Source organism: Mastacembelus armatus, chromosome 1, assembly GCF_900324485.2.
Source record: "Mastacembelus armatus chromosome 1, fMasArm1.2, whole genome shotgun sequence".
Taxonomy (NCBI): domain Eukaryota; kingdom Metazoa; phylum Chordata; class Actinopteri; order Synbranchiformes; family Mastacembelidae; genus Mastacembelus; species Mastacembelus armatus.
Window position 1 is genome coordinate 21,886,116 of NC_046633.1, and position 15,083 is coordinate 21,901,198.

Genomic DNA, 15,083 nt, shown 5'->3' on the forward strand with positions numbered 1-15,083 from the left:
CAGCCATATTTTTAAATAAAGTCCACTTTTTACAGGTTCAAAAATAATTGAATGTAAAAATAATACTTTTTTAAATTTCTTTTTAGTTTCCTCCTTTGAGATACTTTGCCAAGCCTTTAGTGCAGCTGCCTACAGTCACTCCTTGTTTGAGTATTTCTGTCATCAAAACTTCTTCACAATCTCTACCATAGTCAAGAAAACTTCCTGAGGACATAAATGTGTCATTTTAAAATGCCTGCCATCAAAAGATGCCTTGAGTGAATGAAAATGAAAGTCATTATAGATGGAGTTACCTCAACGTGCAAATGACCCAAAATACACAGCAAAAGCAGCCCAAGACCTTCTCTAGGTATAGAAATAGAATATTTTTCAATGGCTGAGTGAGCCACCTGATCTGAAGCCAACCGAGCGTGCTGTTCACTTACAGACGAGAGAACTGAAGGCAGAAGGTCCACATTTCAACAACATCTGGACTGCTTCAAATCCACTGTGGTGGTGTACAAAGGTAAAATCCCTAAATAGTTTAATTATGGACCTAATTGTATATTATGATTCATTCACTAGTCTGTTTTATCGGATGTATTATGAGACACTCAGCCTTGCTGCCAGTGTTTCCCAGTGCCCATTCACAGTATTTACTGTGTGGATGTGGATGTCTACCTGTGCTCCCTCGCAGTTTGTGGCTCATACTGAATCAGGGAGAACAGGCACCTATGAACATGCAGTAGAAGAGAGAGATTTGAGGGACATGGGCCAGCCATCAACTAAAGAAATGACAGGACAGCAAATGGAACAAATACAATGTGAACACCAGAATGGGGAACATAATGACGGTGAAAAGAGTGTGGTGGATGAAGAGCCTGAGGCAGTTCATGCACCCATTGTAGAAGAGGACAGAGAAGCTGAACAATCTGTCCTAGAGGGGGCACAAGTTGGGCCCGGCCTGACATCCGAAAAAAGTGAACAGACACTCAGAAGGTCTACTAGGGATAGGCGACCAACAATGTGGTTCACTTATGATAAATTAGGACAGCCTTCACATCAGATACATTCTGTTAATGGCACACAGGCCTTTGAAACACCACATGTGACACTTTGGGATCTATACCAATATCCACTGATACCTTTCCCTGTCTCATTGCCTCATAACATTTCACAAGTGCACTTTCCGCACCACTACACTATACCAGGTTCTCCTCACATGTTTATGCACACAGGTTGAGTCTAAGGGGTGTGTGCGTCATGTAGTGTTGATTGTAATAGTTGAATCAAGTTGGAAACTAGTTAAAGGGCAAGATGTCAGGAGCCATGTCATTTTTTGTTGGGGAGTGTGTGACACCCACAAATGTATTGTCACAATCGTGTTTTGATTTGTGTATAGAAAGGCCGAATTTATGTTTTAGTAATGGCAATTAGAGTACTGTTTTTCAATGTAATTACCAAATTGGACAACATGATGGACAACAATGACAAAAGAGACATCAGTAAAATTGTTGACAGGACACGTCCAAGAGCAAATTCATAGAGACTTTATATTTGTTAAAAGTTTCAATCATTAGAAAAGTATGTTTTATTTTTGTGACATAATCATAATGTAAAGGTAGACTGCCAGGAAAACCTATGCAGGCACAGGAGAACATGCAAACTCCACACAGAAACGCTCCAACTTTGAATGGGATTCAAACCCAGAGCTGTGAGGCGACAGCACTAACCACCTCAGTGCTGTGCTGACACCCTACAGCACCCTCATCAAAAAAGCATAGGTGAGAGGGTAAAGGCGAAGAACACAGTGATAAGAGCTGACACATCCTTGTATGGTCAGTAAAGCAAGAGAATGACGGAGGCAAAAAAGGAAAAAGAAGAAGAAGAGAGAATTCGGTCTAGGAAGACATGCAGCAGAGACATAAGAAACTGAAGACAACAGAAACTGTAGAACGTGAGAGGAGGAGTTATGATTAGCAGACTGCACATCACTGTACAGTATATCACCGTGTGATGGCCTCGGCACACAAAGGATGGGGACAGGAAATGAATGAGACCAATAAACCAAGACAGGCATGACTGGATTTAGGAAAGAGTGGGATCATTTTGTGTCGATGGAGAGATGATCTCCTTCATTACTCTGTGACAGCATCACTAGTCACTCCTGTTTTCTGGCACACTCAAACAAGACAATTTGGCTTTTTCCCCATTGTTCGAAATGAAGAAAGTCAGAGGCAGCTTGGTTCAGCTTGTATTAATATATTCCAGTAATCTATTATCGATTACCTCTTAAACGTAACAAATGAAGCAATAATAACAAATGACCTGAACACACAAGTCCTTGACATCAGCCAGACTTTTACAAAAAACAACAGTATCAGTAAGGACATAATTAACCTCCAGCACCGCTCCTTAGCATCCAGGGCAGCACACCTCTCCAGCTGAATGTCAGCATGAAGCAGTAGCTACACTAATAGCTCTGCTAATCACTGCGTTCCACTTGTACCGGGGGTCACGTTAATGTCCTATGGGAATATGGGAAATCTATGGCAAGCCAATGGAGAAAACATTTCATGCTGGCAGGTAATAAAACAAGGACCTTTAAGACCAACTTCGGAGGGAAAGAGAGAAACTTTGTCACCCCCGGTTCATGCGATTTTAACTGCTCAATTTCTTTCTCAAAGAGTAAAATAGCTCTGGAGATGACAGTGGAAGCACAAAAATAATCCTGGGCTCACAGCTTGTATAATTGAGCTCGATGTGCTTTCCTTGGTTACAGAACGAACAGGTCTGTGTGGGAGGCCCGTATGTACATAGCGCTATGATAATCACATGCTGCGGAGCTTTGATAAACCAAGCAGAACGATGGGCTATTCTTTTATTAATAGGCATTTTTAAAAAGCGCACCTGTGGGGAGAGTTTTTCTAGAAGACAGCACACCTGTCAGACCACACAGGAGGAGTGTTGAACCTTTGATAAAACCACCAGAATGTGCATTATTTTCTTTAGCACAGAAACTCTGTCACCTCAGAATCCTATGTCAACATGCAGTTTATCTTGCAAGGTGTCTCCTACAGAATCCATGAGGCCAGAATTCATTCTTGAATAGGTCATTGCATCAATTAACAAATGAGTAACTAAAAATCAGAGGATATCTTGGACACCAAATAGAAAAAACCTGGTGCTTTATTACTTCTCTAGACTAATCAGCTCCTCCACCTCCACAAACACTCAGCCCTTCATTCTGATGGATGGCTGCATTAGCAGGGTGAGAGTGACTTGAGTGATGGAGGGGTGGGGGGTCAGAACGTGAGCAGAGGTGCAATATTACACCAGACTGACTTAGCGATATCAAAAAACATTGAATGTGAGGAGTATAAAGTCTTTTCCTGTTGCTAACTGCTGGAACACAATGACATTTTTATAATTAGCTTTAAATCCAAACACAGGATTCCATTGAATAAAAAAGTCTTTTTAAAGTCTGAGCCCACATGATCAGACAGTTTTGAATAGATGAGTTTTATTTTTACTACCTGCCAAAGGCAGAGAAAACTGGCCAGTTGCAGTCTTGTAATTGATCACTTCAGATAGTTCTAATGATTTTACATTGTTTGTCTTAAAAGGATAGAAAAAAACTCTCCCAGCCAAAAATGAATAATTTCATCTTTACCTCAAATTTGACCTTTGAAGATACCAATTTGAACAAAGATGACAACCACCTAAAAATGTGAAAAAAACTTTGAAACAGCCATCTATTACACACACACAGACACACACTTACATACATAGGCTACAAACAGAATCCCATGCTGCTGGCACAGCAATGGACCCATCTTTTCAGTTTCATTACCTACAATAGCAAAGGCACACATTCAGCCACACACATGGATGCAATCTTCTTCCCTTGTCCTGTGAACATTTAATCAACTGGGCACTGCAGTGGGCTGCTCTCTTCAGATAAGATTATCCTTCAGCTATAGATAGTCAATAGGTGGACTGTGGGTATAATTAGTGTGTGTGTGTGTGTGTGTGTGTGTGTGTGAGAGTGTGTGTGTGTGTGTGTGTGAGGGCAAGAGACAGTAGAGAAAAGGGCAAATTAATAAGACAGAAAAAGATAGTAAAGGTAGCAATAGAGTGAGTGAGAAAGATAAGACAGAAACAAGTTGTCATGTTTCCATGTTTGTACCATCTGTGCACCATAAGCTAGAAATCAGTGTGCAGGATGAAGAAACATCTGCAGTAAATCTCTGCAGTACCCTCCACAAGAATCATTTTCTTGTTGGTAAGTGAAATACAATGAACAGTTTTAAAAAAAAAAGACTCTGCACGTGCATGGAAAAACAAGACAAGTGCACAAGGTTTAACCATGATGGTGTTAATGCCTACTGCCAGCTGGAAAACTAACCTGGAGGTTCTTACTGTTGCACATTGGAGAACTACTTATTCAGTGTTCAGTACATTAGTTTTACACAACATTATGTACTCTGTGCTTTAATTTGTAGTTTCTAGGCAAAATCAGCAAAGTTGGATTAATCTACATATAATCTAGAACCCCATCCATTTCAAAGCCACGTATAAACAGGAATTATATCTTTATAATATATTGATTTTAAAGGTTGATCCATTGACCTTTACATGAAATAAACTGTGCTGGGGTGTCCACCTGTTACTCAACATGATACCTGGTAGCTCCAAGTTCTGGATAACTTGGAATACAATGCTGGGTAGCTGAGGCATACACCCAAGAGGTGCTCTATCTTACCTCAGATAGAACTGCTAATCCCCTAAACTATCATTATTCATCACACATGCAGACAGGCCCTGCGCACACAGATGCAAAGTAGACATTTACACATATAAAATCCAATGCCATAGACAATCAGATGAATGTTTTCATTAACTAAGATGACTAATTTATGCATTTGACAGGGACAATGAATATTAATTCTGTATCTTTCTGAAAAATGTAGTTCCACATAAAAAGAATAACGTATTCTCAGTACCAAAAAGGAGCATGATATCATACAGTACTATATAGAAAAACCTACCCTACACACTAAGAGTACCAGGATTTATGATAAATAACAGGCATGTGGATACAGAATTGATTACAAAATGTAGTGTATTACTAGAAATCTGCTGTCTCAGGACAAGAAGCTGTAGCATTAAAGATATGCCTGACAATTTGGCTGATCTTATTTCCCTTAATATCAAATTTAAATGCAGTCTTGTTAGGATGTTAAGCGTTTCTGGACTCAAGCTGGGCTGAAACCCAGTTAGAGCTGGCATTGAGGTGAAGGTCATGCTAGTATGCTATGAATTGCAGATCAGTAGCACATTTGCTTCTGCCTGTGTGTGTTACAATCTAACGGTGTGAAGAGCAGTTTGTAACATGCCACTGTGGTGTATTTCTGACATAGATTAGCACTAAAACATTCAGTTATTACTGATGCTACCTCTATAATAATTGTTTGTTTTCTTCTCCTCCAAACCTTTCATACTTTCAGTGATTATTTTATTGAATGTATTCAATAACCAATCACAACACAGGAAGCCACCGAGTTTAGAACGATTCATTCATGCAGGCCCATGTTTGCTAAAACAGATTGATGTGAAAAGCCGTGAATGGAAGCAAGCGGTAAAATAAAACTGTCTAATTAAAGGCCTGCTCCTATCCAGTTTAATTAAGTTTCAGTTTTTATTGCTAAAATGAAAATGAATGTTACACAGCAGTCAGAGGTAAATTACATTTCTTAAGAGTTTTGTTTTGAAATCAAAACCTTTAACCTGGTAATGAAAAACGCCATCCTACTTCTGCATGACCTCTGCATTATTACTGAACAAGAGTTTCACCATATTTTACCTTTGGTACCACAAATTACTGCGACAAGCACTGCCTGAAAGAGGCAAATATGAAGAGGGGAAAGGTCGGAACGAAATGAAAGTAATCTGTCAGCTGCTAAATGCAGCGCAACAATATGGGCGACAGTTGAATTTTAATAATGTAGGAAGTGATGCAAAAGGTTAACTAGTTGTCATTATGACTATGATAAAATAACATCTGGAGGAGTGCACAGTTATGTGTGTCTCCCTAAACCCCCCACTATCCTTCTGGAGGCTACACTCACTCAAAACACTTATTTCCATTTGTTTGTGCACACAAATTTTGAAACATGTGCTGAGTTTTTTAGAAATGAAAAACACCCAAAATTGGCCACATTCAACTGTAAATATTTTTTTACATTTGTGCAAGTAAAAGAAACATCTGTGCTTCATTATTTCTCAAATTACACAGTTTAATGATCTGATGTGTAACGTTTTTAATGTGAGAACTAATACAGCAAACATTTCTGTTGCACTGTATTGGCATGCCTATGCTTAAAAAAATCATTTCTCAAAAATATTGCAATCACGTTTTATTTTGCCTGCATGCACAAATGATACACAAACAAAAAAAAAAAAGAAAATGGTTTAATTAATACCCTAATGACATGCGCTCGCAACCTTGGACTAAACTGGTGCATCGCTGTCCTGTAGACTTATCTTGCTAGTCAAATTATATTGAAATTTTCAGATGATCCTGAAAGATTAACTCATTAAAAGAGAGGATGTTGGAGCTGGGGTCAGTAATGCAAGGTAGGAGCGTGAACTAGTCACCTTTAAAACTAATGAGATAGTTTTCTTTTGAATGTGTAAATGCTTGGCAGCTAAAAACTGTGCTGGTTCTTGTGGATTGTATTCTGTTCCTCAAGTAGGTTCACGTGAGAAAACAGGTAGTACAAGAAAGGAAGATTGATGAGAATAAACAGAAAGGACAGGAGGAAGGACACAGTAGTAGGGCAGGATTATAAAACTGTTTTACTTTATTAAGGCACAACAAGAAGAGTAACTCCCTCTTTAGTCAAACTGGTCCAAACTGATGGACCTTTGGTGACAATGGGCTCATGCTAATGAGACACAAGCCAAAATGGTTGGGAACCACTACATTATATGATACTGCAGAACCTAATGCTCTCGCACATTAGGCAATTACAAACAAAAATACAGTTAGCCTACTGCACAAACACAAGGCTTGTTATTCAAAATCATCTCATGATGAGGGCTTTAGTTAAATTACGTGCTTATGCTTCAGGCTTAGAGGAAGAGGACTGTGACACTAAAAAAGAAGAAAAGGTGGAAAAGAGCCCCAAGCGCAAAACTATCTAAAGACAGAAAGTAATGTAAAAATGAAGACAAGGCCCAATATAAACAGAGAGGAGACAAGGAGAGGGGGATGTAATGGAAAAAAGAAAGAGAGAAAGTGCTTAGCTCAAGAAAAATGACAGGAGCGATGAAGCAAAGAGAAATTTGAAAGACAGAATGAAGAAGTATTAAATGAACGTGGAGAGAGTAGTGAAGACAGGTACTTTATATGAAGTGAGAAAGTCATTTGCAGGGAGAAGAGAGTGAAAAAGAGGAGTGATATCAAGGAGTGGGAAAGTGTAGGAGACAGACCGAATGAAGCATAAAGGGAATGTTACAGGAGTGAACTAAGAAAAAGGAAGAGGATGAAGTGGACGTGGATCGTTCCTGACTCTGTGGATCCTCATTCCTTGTCCTGCTCTGGCCAACACAGGGACTGTAAATCCTCGTGAAACTTGAGAGGCTGTAAACAAACCACTTGGTCTGTTCTATCTGAGGGTGAACTATCTTACACAATCACACACACACACACACACACACACACACACACACGCACACACACACACGCACACGCACGCACGCACACACACACACACACACACACACACACACACACACACACACAGGAAGCATACACTGCTACATGCAAACTGAATGTGCAGACATGCTCACCTTCATGGTACACAAGTGTCAACCAGTGTGCATGCCTGCAGGAACAAACATTCAAATGAATACAGTGCATATATCACAAACACACATCCCACCACAGTCAACATTAATGGAAGCACTCACAATACAGTCAGTTCTACAGAGCACCTCTTTTTTGAAAATATGACACAAATCATAAAACCTTCTCATATGCTGCCACTCCTGGAGTAAATGACTCACAGAGGCCTACCAGCTCAGAACAGTACACCTGTCAATCAGGATGTGACTACATCATTCCCCCCTTACCAAGTCTCCTAAAATGTTTCCAGTTGAGCCCAATTTGAGTCATTTTCCTTCCCTCGACCTCAAAAACACTAAGACCTGTGTGATTGTCCACCTTTCACTTGGCTTTTGTTTTTTTTTTTACTTTCCTGTATTTACTCCCATATATACATGACAAAATTGTTTGCTAGATATACATTTTTGAAATGATTTAAAGGTTAACTTTGTTAAGAGAGCTGTAAACAAGAGCTTTACAAATATTCCAACAAACCAATGTTTACCATTACATGATTTTGACGTGCATGTTACAATCACAGCGTTTCATGAAATGTCTAGTAATGTATATTGAAATATGTCTTGTGAATGTATATGTACACAGAAAGAAAATGGTATTTAAACTACTGATCAACACTGAATCCCACTGAAACATAAAAACTGGTGACAAAGAGTCATGGGCGGGGGGTGATTGGAGTGCCACTGGTGTCACACAACCACTCAGGAAGGCCACTGGCCACGAGAAAAAGGAGTTTACATACCACACTCTGTCATCTGTTTCTTTCATTTTCAACCTATCTCATCATTTAATTTTCTTTCCCGTCCACGCCATCCTGTGGAGCTCTTGGACTTTCAGTCATTTTCACACTTTAGTGTAGTTTCTCCTTCCAGTGTCACTGTGACCACAGACGATTTCCTAAAGTTGTGCTGATGTCTTGAATAAGAAAGTGTCCAAGTAATTTTAGTAAATTTCATTTTTATTGTTTTAATGTCTTTTTAGGCCGATATGGTAGTAGCAGTTTTGGCGCTGAAAATGAAAGTGTGGTGCGAATGGATACATGTGGTCACTAAAACCAGTTTCTCTCCTCTACTTTCACTGCACACACACACACACACAGTCACACACACACACTCTACACTAGAGTTGCACAACTTGCAAGTACTATACATCTGTATTTACTGTCGTTTTACAACTTCTCTCCTCAACTTAAAATACTTTTGCTGTGCTTTAAAGATACCGTGGTTTTAGCTACCAAAGAGGTCTATTTTTGAATACCAAGTGAGAGTCACTCTCAAGTACTGATGGAGAAAAAATAATTCATACTACAAGAAGCCTTACTGAAAACAATAGCCATGCAGCCTTGGGACAGCAGGCTCAGCACAGTCTGGAACAATTTATGACCCTCATGCTTTTCTATTAGTTACCATCTAAGGGATGTCACAGGAAACGCCCTACAAGTAAAATAATCTGCAACAAGGTGCATCTGATTGTACTTACCCATATTAAGGAACCAACCTGAAATGTTGCTGGAGGCAACTGAGTCATGAGGTTTCTGGGCCCCCAGAACTGATATAGTGTATGTTTGAGATGCTGGGAACATTTGTGATGCATGTATACTGAGGTTTATGTGTATTTTCTTCCATGCAATTTCCAGTAAAGGACAATCAAACTTCAAGTTTGCTTTCACACCTCTGATTGCTACATGCTGCAGAAGGACAGATCTTCAAATCAGACTTTTATCCATCAGGTACAATATGTTTTTGCACCTCTAATCACAATGTGTGACTTACATTTATTTCATTTATGTACAAACACTCAGACAGTTGCAATTATTTATCATCACTAATTGGGTATATTTCTGGGGGTTAAGTGCAGGACTATTTTGTTTGTTGGGCACAGTGCCTTCTAACTCCTTGCAAGAAAGTCAGAATTTCCTAAATGTCCAAGTAATATTAACAGTAGCTTCTACATTAAATCTGCATGTGTGTGTGTGTGTGTGTGTGTGAGCGAGAGAGAGTGAATGCGTGAGTGTGTGTGTGTGTGTGTGTGTGTGTATAATCTTGTGACTCTTCCCTATGTCATGTTTAATAGTCAAATATAAATAGAAGTGCAAAGCACATGATGTACATGCGTATTCTGTGTGTAAGCTTTGTTATGAACTCCACACACAAGATATTCAATTACAGACTGTAAACAATAATAGTTTTTATTGTAATGCTAAAATATGGGAGGCTACAATTCTGTGAGAACTGGGCACAGTTCCTCTAATATAAAGATTTGTGACATAATGGAAAGCACAAGAACAACCTTTAAGTGGGTCAGGTCCTCAATTTCACAAAAAAATATCATTTTATATTTTTATTTTTTAATGCTAAAACCAGGCAGTGGATTTAAGATTTATGACCAAACACTATTAAATGTCAATGAACCTATTTATACCAGCAAATTTCTGTTGTTTCCTTGACTCCTTTCTCACATAATGCCTTTTCACATAGTGTCTTTTGCTGCTGTGCCTTTTCTGCACTTAATTGCTCAGATAGTTCCTATTTGAAAGAACAGCTCTAGTTCACACTGCACAATAAATTACTGTTAAGAGAGAGGCTGTATGTAATCTGTAGTGAATGTGTGCTTAAAGAAATATGAAAAAAAGAGTAACAAAGAGTCTATATCTCCATATGTAGTGTATGTGTAGGTGTTTATGAATGTAGCAGCTCAGTGTAGGCATGCAGGTGAATGGTTTATACTGCAAATGGAGGTTGTGAATGATGGTGGGAGTGAACACTTAAGTGAAAAGGTCACAATGGGTGAAAGCAGCTTTGATGGGAAATCCCGCTGGGATATATGTGTGTGTGTGTGTGTGTGTGTGTGTATGTCTGTTTAGTAGCAGCAGGGCCGCTACTGAACTATTTTTAGCCATGCTGGTTGAAGTTTGACTTCATCATCAGGGACTAAGGACAGCCAATTTCCCTGCCTCCTGCTCTCTGCTCTCCCTGTTCTGTTTTCAGTGTCTCTGTTTCCTCCCCTGTAGTACATATCTTACTCATGCTGCTTTTTTTAGGATTCAACCTGATCACTCCGATTTTTGAAAAGCAACCTTATTTAAGGTGCATCAAGGTCGGGAGGGGTTAGAAAAAATATAATTCCAATTATCATTAAAAACGTGACGCCAAAGGAAATAACACTCACTTTACAGTGCTCAGGCTCAAAAATGTCTTTAAAGAGACAGCAGAGTGAACACAGCCAGTCAATTGTACCAGACTGAGCTATAGGTGACTCAGTCATTAGTTCACCTAAACCAAACTTTAAATTTATTAGTTGCAGTTGTGTTTTTAATGCCATAACAACTCAGACAAAGCAGTAACTCTTACTGCAGTGCATGGAATTTACTCAGTTGTATGCATGAGTAGCCCAATGTTCATTAACCACAGTCCAAGTACAAATACAGCAATTAGCTGCTTGAGACACGTTCTCTGCACTACCTAAAAGGACGAGCTGTGCAAACACCTGCAAGATAAGTTTATTTTAGGACTAGGTTGAAGACCACTGCAGAGGCTCGAAGCTTTCGTGCTAATCACAGCGAAAAACAAACTGTCCATCCTTTTGAAAACAGACTGCTGCATTCCCTTCCTCTTGGGGAGAAAGCAGCAGTGGGAGAGATTTTCACAGTGTTTACAAATTGAATAATTACACATCGAATAAAGAGTTAACAGCTCAGCTACAATCAGACAACATACAGATCTGGCTGTGAGTGAATAAAATTAATGTGAATTGATCAAATTAACAATAATTACACTAGTTCCTGATCTGATATTATTTAGTGACAATTCAAATACTATTATTATTACTTGGATGTTGACAAAAACAGTATCTAAAGGTCAGAAACTGTAAAAACAACATCTTCCATCTAATATAAATCAGTTACAAAAAACATTTGACCTGCACAAGTGTACTGAATATAAAACTGTAAATTTTCTTGCCATTTTTTCTCTTTCTGCACCTCATCTCTGTCCCTCCTGCTGTTATCATCCATTGACGTCTATGTCACACTCTCATGACCTGTGCATTACTGATGCAGTGAACTTACGAGTGCCACGCTGGGGTATTGCATAATGACAGCTGAGATAGTGTTACTGTCCATGGTGGTGTAATTGTACACGCACTAATGATTCTCAATGTAATACGACAGCAATGGTCAGCCAGCTAAGGTCAATTTCTCACCAGCCGTGCACTCAATCACACCCTCTGGCATCAAGCACATAATTATAGTAAAGAGTGGGAGCAAGACCATGTTCATGGAAAAGACTGGCAAAGTGGTTTGAGTTTTGACTTTGCTGTTTATGAACCTCTTAGAAACAATAAAAACCATTTTAAAACCAGAGTTTAAAACAGAAGAGCACTAACAGAGTGCTGCATTGATATCCAATAATACATAATTCATTTGTTTCAGGTTGTGAACTTTATGAAACAGGCCTGTAAAAGGTTTGTCACATTGAGTATCTGTGAAAATCAATAATGTGTTACTGGGAGAGCAGTCACCTAATGGATACTAAGGTAGGGTGAACAGCTGTATAATGTGATAAAAAGTATGTCGTATTCTGAAAGGAAATGTTAGCTTAGTTAAATGCTGATTCACAACTACCCTTTGTTTAAATCATTATCAGCTTAATCAGACTTCAAACATGAAGCTTGAAATTTTGACTGTTGTGACTACATGTTAACCTAATGCAACCACAGGGGGGCACAATCCAGTGTCTTCATCTGCCGGTCCCAAGTCCGGGTAAATGCAGAGGGTTGTGTCAGGAAGGGTATCCGACAGAAAATTTAAGCCAAATCAAACATGTGAATCACAAATATGACTCCCATACCGGATCGGTCGCGGCCTGAGTTAACAACTGGTGCTGTTGACCTACAGGGTGCCAGTGGAAATTGGACTACTGCTGGTCGAAGAAGGAGAGGAGGAAGGCGTGTTCGTAGGCAAAGAGAAAAGAGGAAGGGCAGGAGTGTAGGACTTAGAGAAGGGACTTTGAATGTAGGGACGTTGTCAGGGAAAACTAGAGAGTTGGCTGATATGATGGAGAGAAGAAAGGTGGATATCTTGTGTGTTCAGGAGACCAGGTGGAAAGGTAGCAAGGCCTATAGATTAGGAGCAGGGTTCAAGCTGATTTATAATGGTGTGGATGGAAAGAGGAATGGTGTAGGACTTATCCTGAAGGAGGATTTTGCTAGGAATGTTCTGGAGGTGAAGAGAGTGTCAGATAGGGTGATGTGTCTGAAGCTGGAAGTTGAAGGTGTGATGTTGAATGTTGTCAGTGGTTATGCCCCACAGGTAGGATGTGAGTTAGAAGAGAAGGAGAAATTCTGGAGGGAGATGGATGAGGTGATTCAGGGTATCCCAAGTGGTGAGAGAGTGGTGATTGGGGAAACAGAGGTGACGAGGAAGTGATGGGTAAGTTTGGTATGTAGGACAGGAATGCAGAAGGACAGATGGTGGTAGACTTCGCAAAAAGGATGGAAATGGATGTAGTGAACACATTTTTCCAGAAAAGGGAGGAGCATAGGGCAAAACAGTTGAAAAAAGAAGAATGTTGTGTGGCTTTCAGGGAGGAGCTGAAACAGGCTCTGGGAGGTCAGGAGGTTCTTCCAGATGACTGGGCAGCTACAGCTAAAGTGATCAGGGAGACAGGTAGGAGGATATTTGGTGTGTCATCTGGAAAAAGGAAAGCAGATAAGGAGACTTGGTGGTGGAATGAGGAAGTTCAGGAGTGCGTTAAGAGGAAAAGGTTAGCTAAGAAGAAGTGGGACACTGAGAGGACAGAAGAGAACAGACAGGAGTACAGGGAGATGCAGCATAAAGTGAAGGTAGAGGTGGAAAAGGCCAAACAAAGGGTGTATGAGGATTTGTATGATAGGTTGGACACTAAGGAGGGAGAAGTGGATTTGTACAGGTTGGCGAGGCAGAGAGACAGAGATGGGAAGGATGTGCAGCAGGTTAGGGTGATTAAGGACAGGGATGGAAATCTGTTGACAGGTGCCATAAGTGTGATGGAAAGATGGAAGGAATACTTTGAAGCGTTGATGAATGAGGAAAATGTTAGAGAGCACAGAGTAGAAGAGGTGACTGTTGTGGAGCAGGAAGTAGCAAAGATCAGTAAGGATGAAAAGAGGAAGGCGTTGAAGAGGATGAAGAGTGGAAAGGCAGTTGGTCCTGACGACATACCTGTGGAGGTATGGAAGTGTTTAGGAGAGGTGGCAGTAGAGTTTTTGACTGGGCTACTTAACAAGATCTTGGAGCGTGAGAGGATGCCTGAGGAATGGAGGAGAAGTGAACTGGTGCCCATCTTTAAGAACAAGGGAGACGTGCAGAGTTGTGGAAACTACAGAGGAATAAAGCTGATGAGTCACGCAATGAAGTTATGGGAAAGAGTAGTGGAGGCTACGCTGAGGTCAGAAGTGAGCATTTGTGAGCACCAGTATGGTTTAATGCCAAGAAAGAGAACCACAGATGCAATATTTGCTTTGAGAATGCTGATGGAGAAGTACAGAGAAGGCCAGAAGGAGCTGCATTGTGACTTTGTAGATTTGGAAAAAGCGTCTGACAGGGTGCCGAGAGAGGAGCTGTGGTTTTGTATGAGGAAGTCTGGAGTGGCAGAGAAGTATGTTCGAGTGGTGCAGGACATGTATGAGAGCTGTAAGACAGTGGTGAGGTGTGCTGTAGGGGTGACAGAGGAGTTCAAGGTGGAGGTGGGACTGCACCAAAAATCAGCTTTGAGCCCCTTCTTGTTTGCTGTGGTGATGGACAGGATGACAGATGAGGTTAGACAGGAATCTCCGTTGACCATGATGTTTGCAGATGACATTGTCATCTGTAGTGAGAGCAGGAAGCAGGTGGAGGAAAATCTAGAGAGGTTTGCTCTGGAAAGGACAGGAATGAAGCTTAGCTGCAGTAAAACAGAGTACATGTGTGTAAATGAGGGGGACTCAAGTAGAACGGTGAGGTTACAGGAAGTAGAGGTGAAGAAGGTGGAGGATTTTAAGTACCTAGGGTCAACAGTCCAGAGCAACGGAGAGTGTGGAAAAGAAGTGAAGAGACGTGTGCAAGCAGGTTGGAACAGGTGGAGGAAAGTGTCAGGTGTGATGTGTGACAAAAGAGTGTCAGCAAGAATGAAAGGAAAGGTGGACAAGACAGTGGTGAGACCAGCAATGCTGTCTGGTT

The 15,083-nt window shown here is 40.4% G+C and overlaps 1 protein-coding gene across 3 annotated transcripts in view; it reads right to left on the reverse strand.

The window, feature by feature from the left end:
* LOC113127919 (cytoplasmic phosphatidylinositol transfer protein 1-like) overlaps positions 1 to 15,083 on the reverse strand; it is a 70,865-nt gene that overhangs the window by 23,813 nt on the left and 31,969 nt on the right. The window contains exon 1 of one of the 3 annotated variants that reach the window (XM_026302840.1): positions 7,837 to 7,873. The exons of the other annotated variants lie outside the window; for them this stretch is intronic. Coding sequence (XP_026158625.1) covers positions 7,837 to 7,842 — 6 coding nt within the window. The 5' untranslated portion in view covers positions 7,843 to 7,873. Of the gene's footprint in view, positions 1 to 7,836; positions 7,874 to 15,083 lie in introns of those variants that run through there. 3 annotated transcript variants of the gene reach the window in all.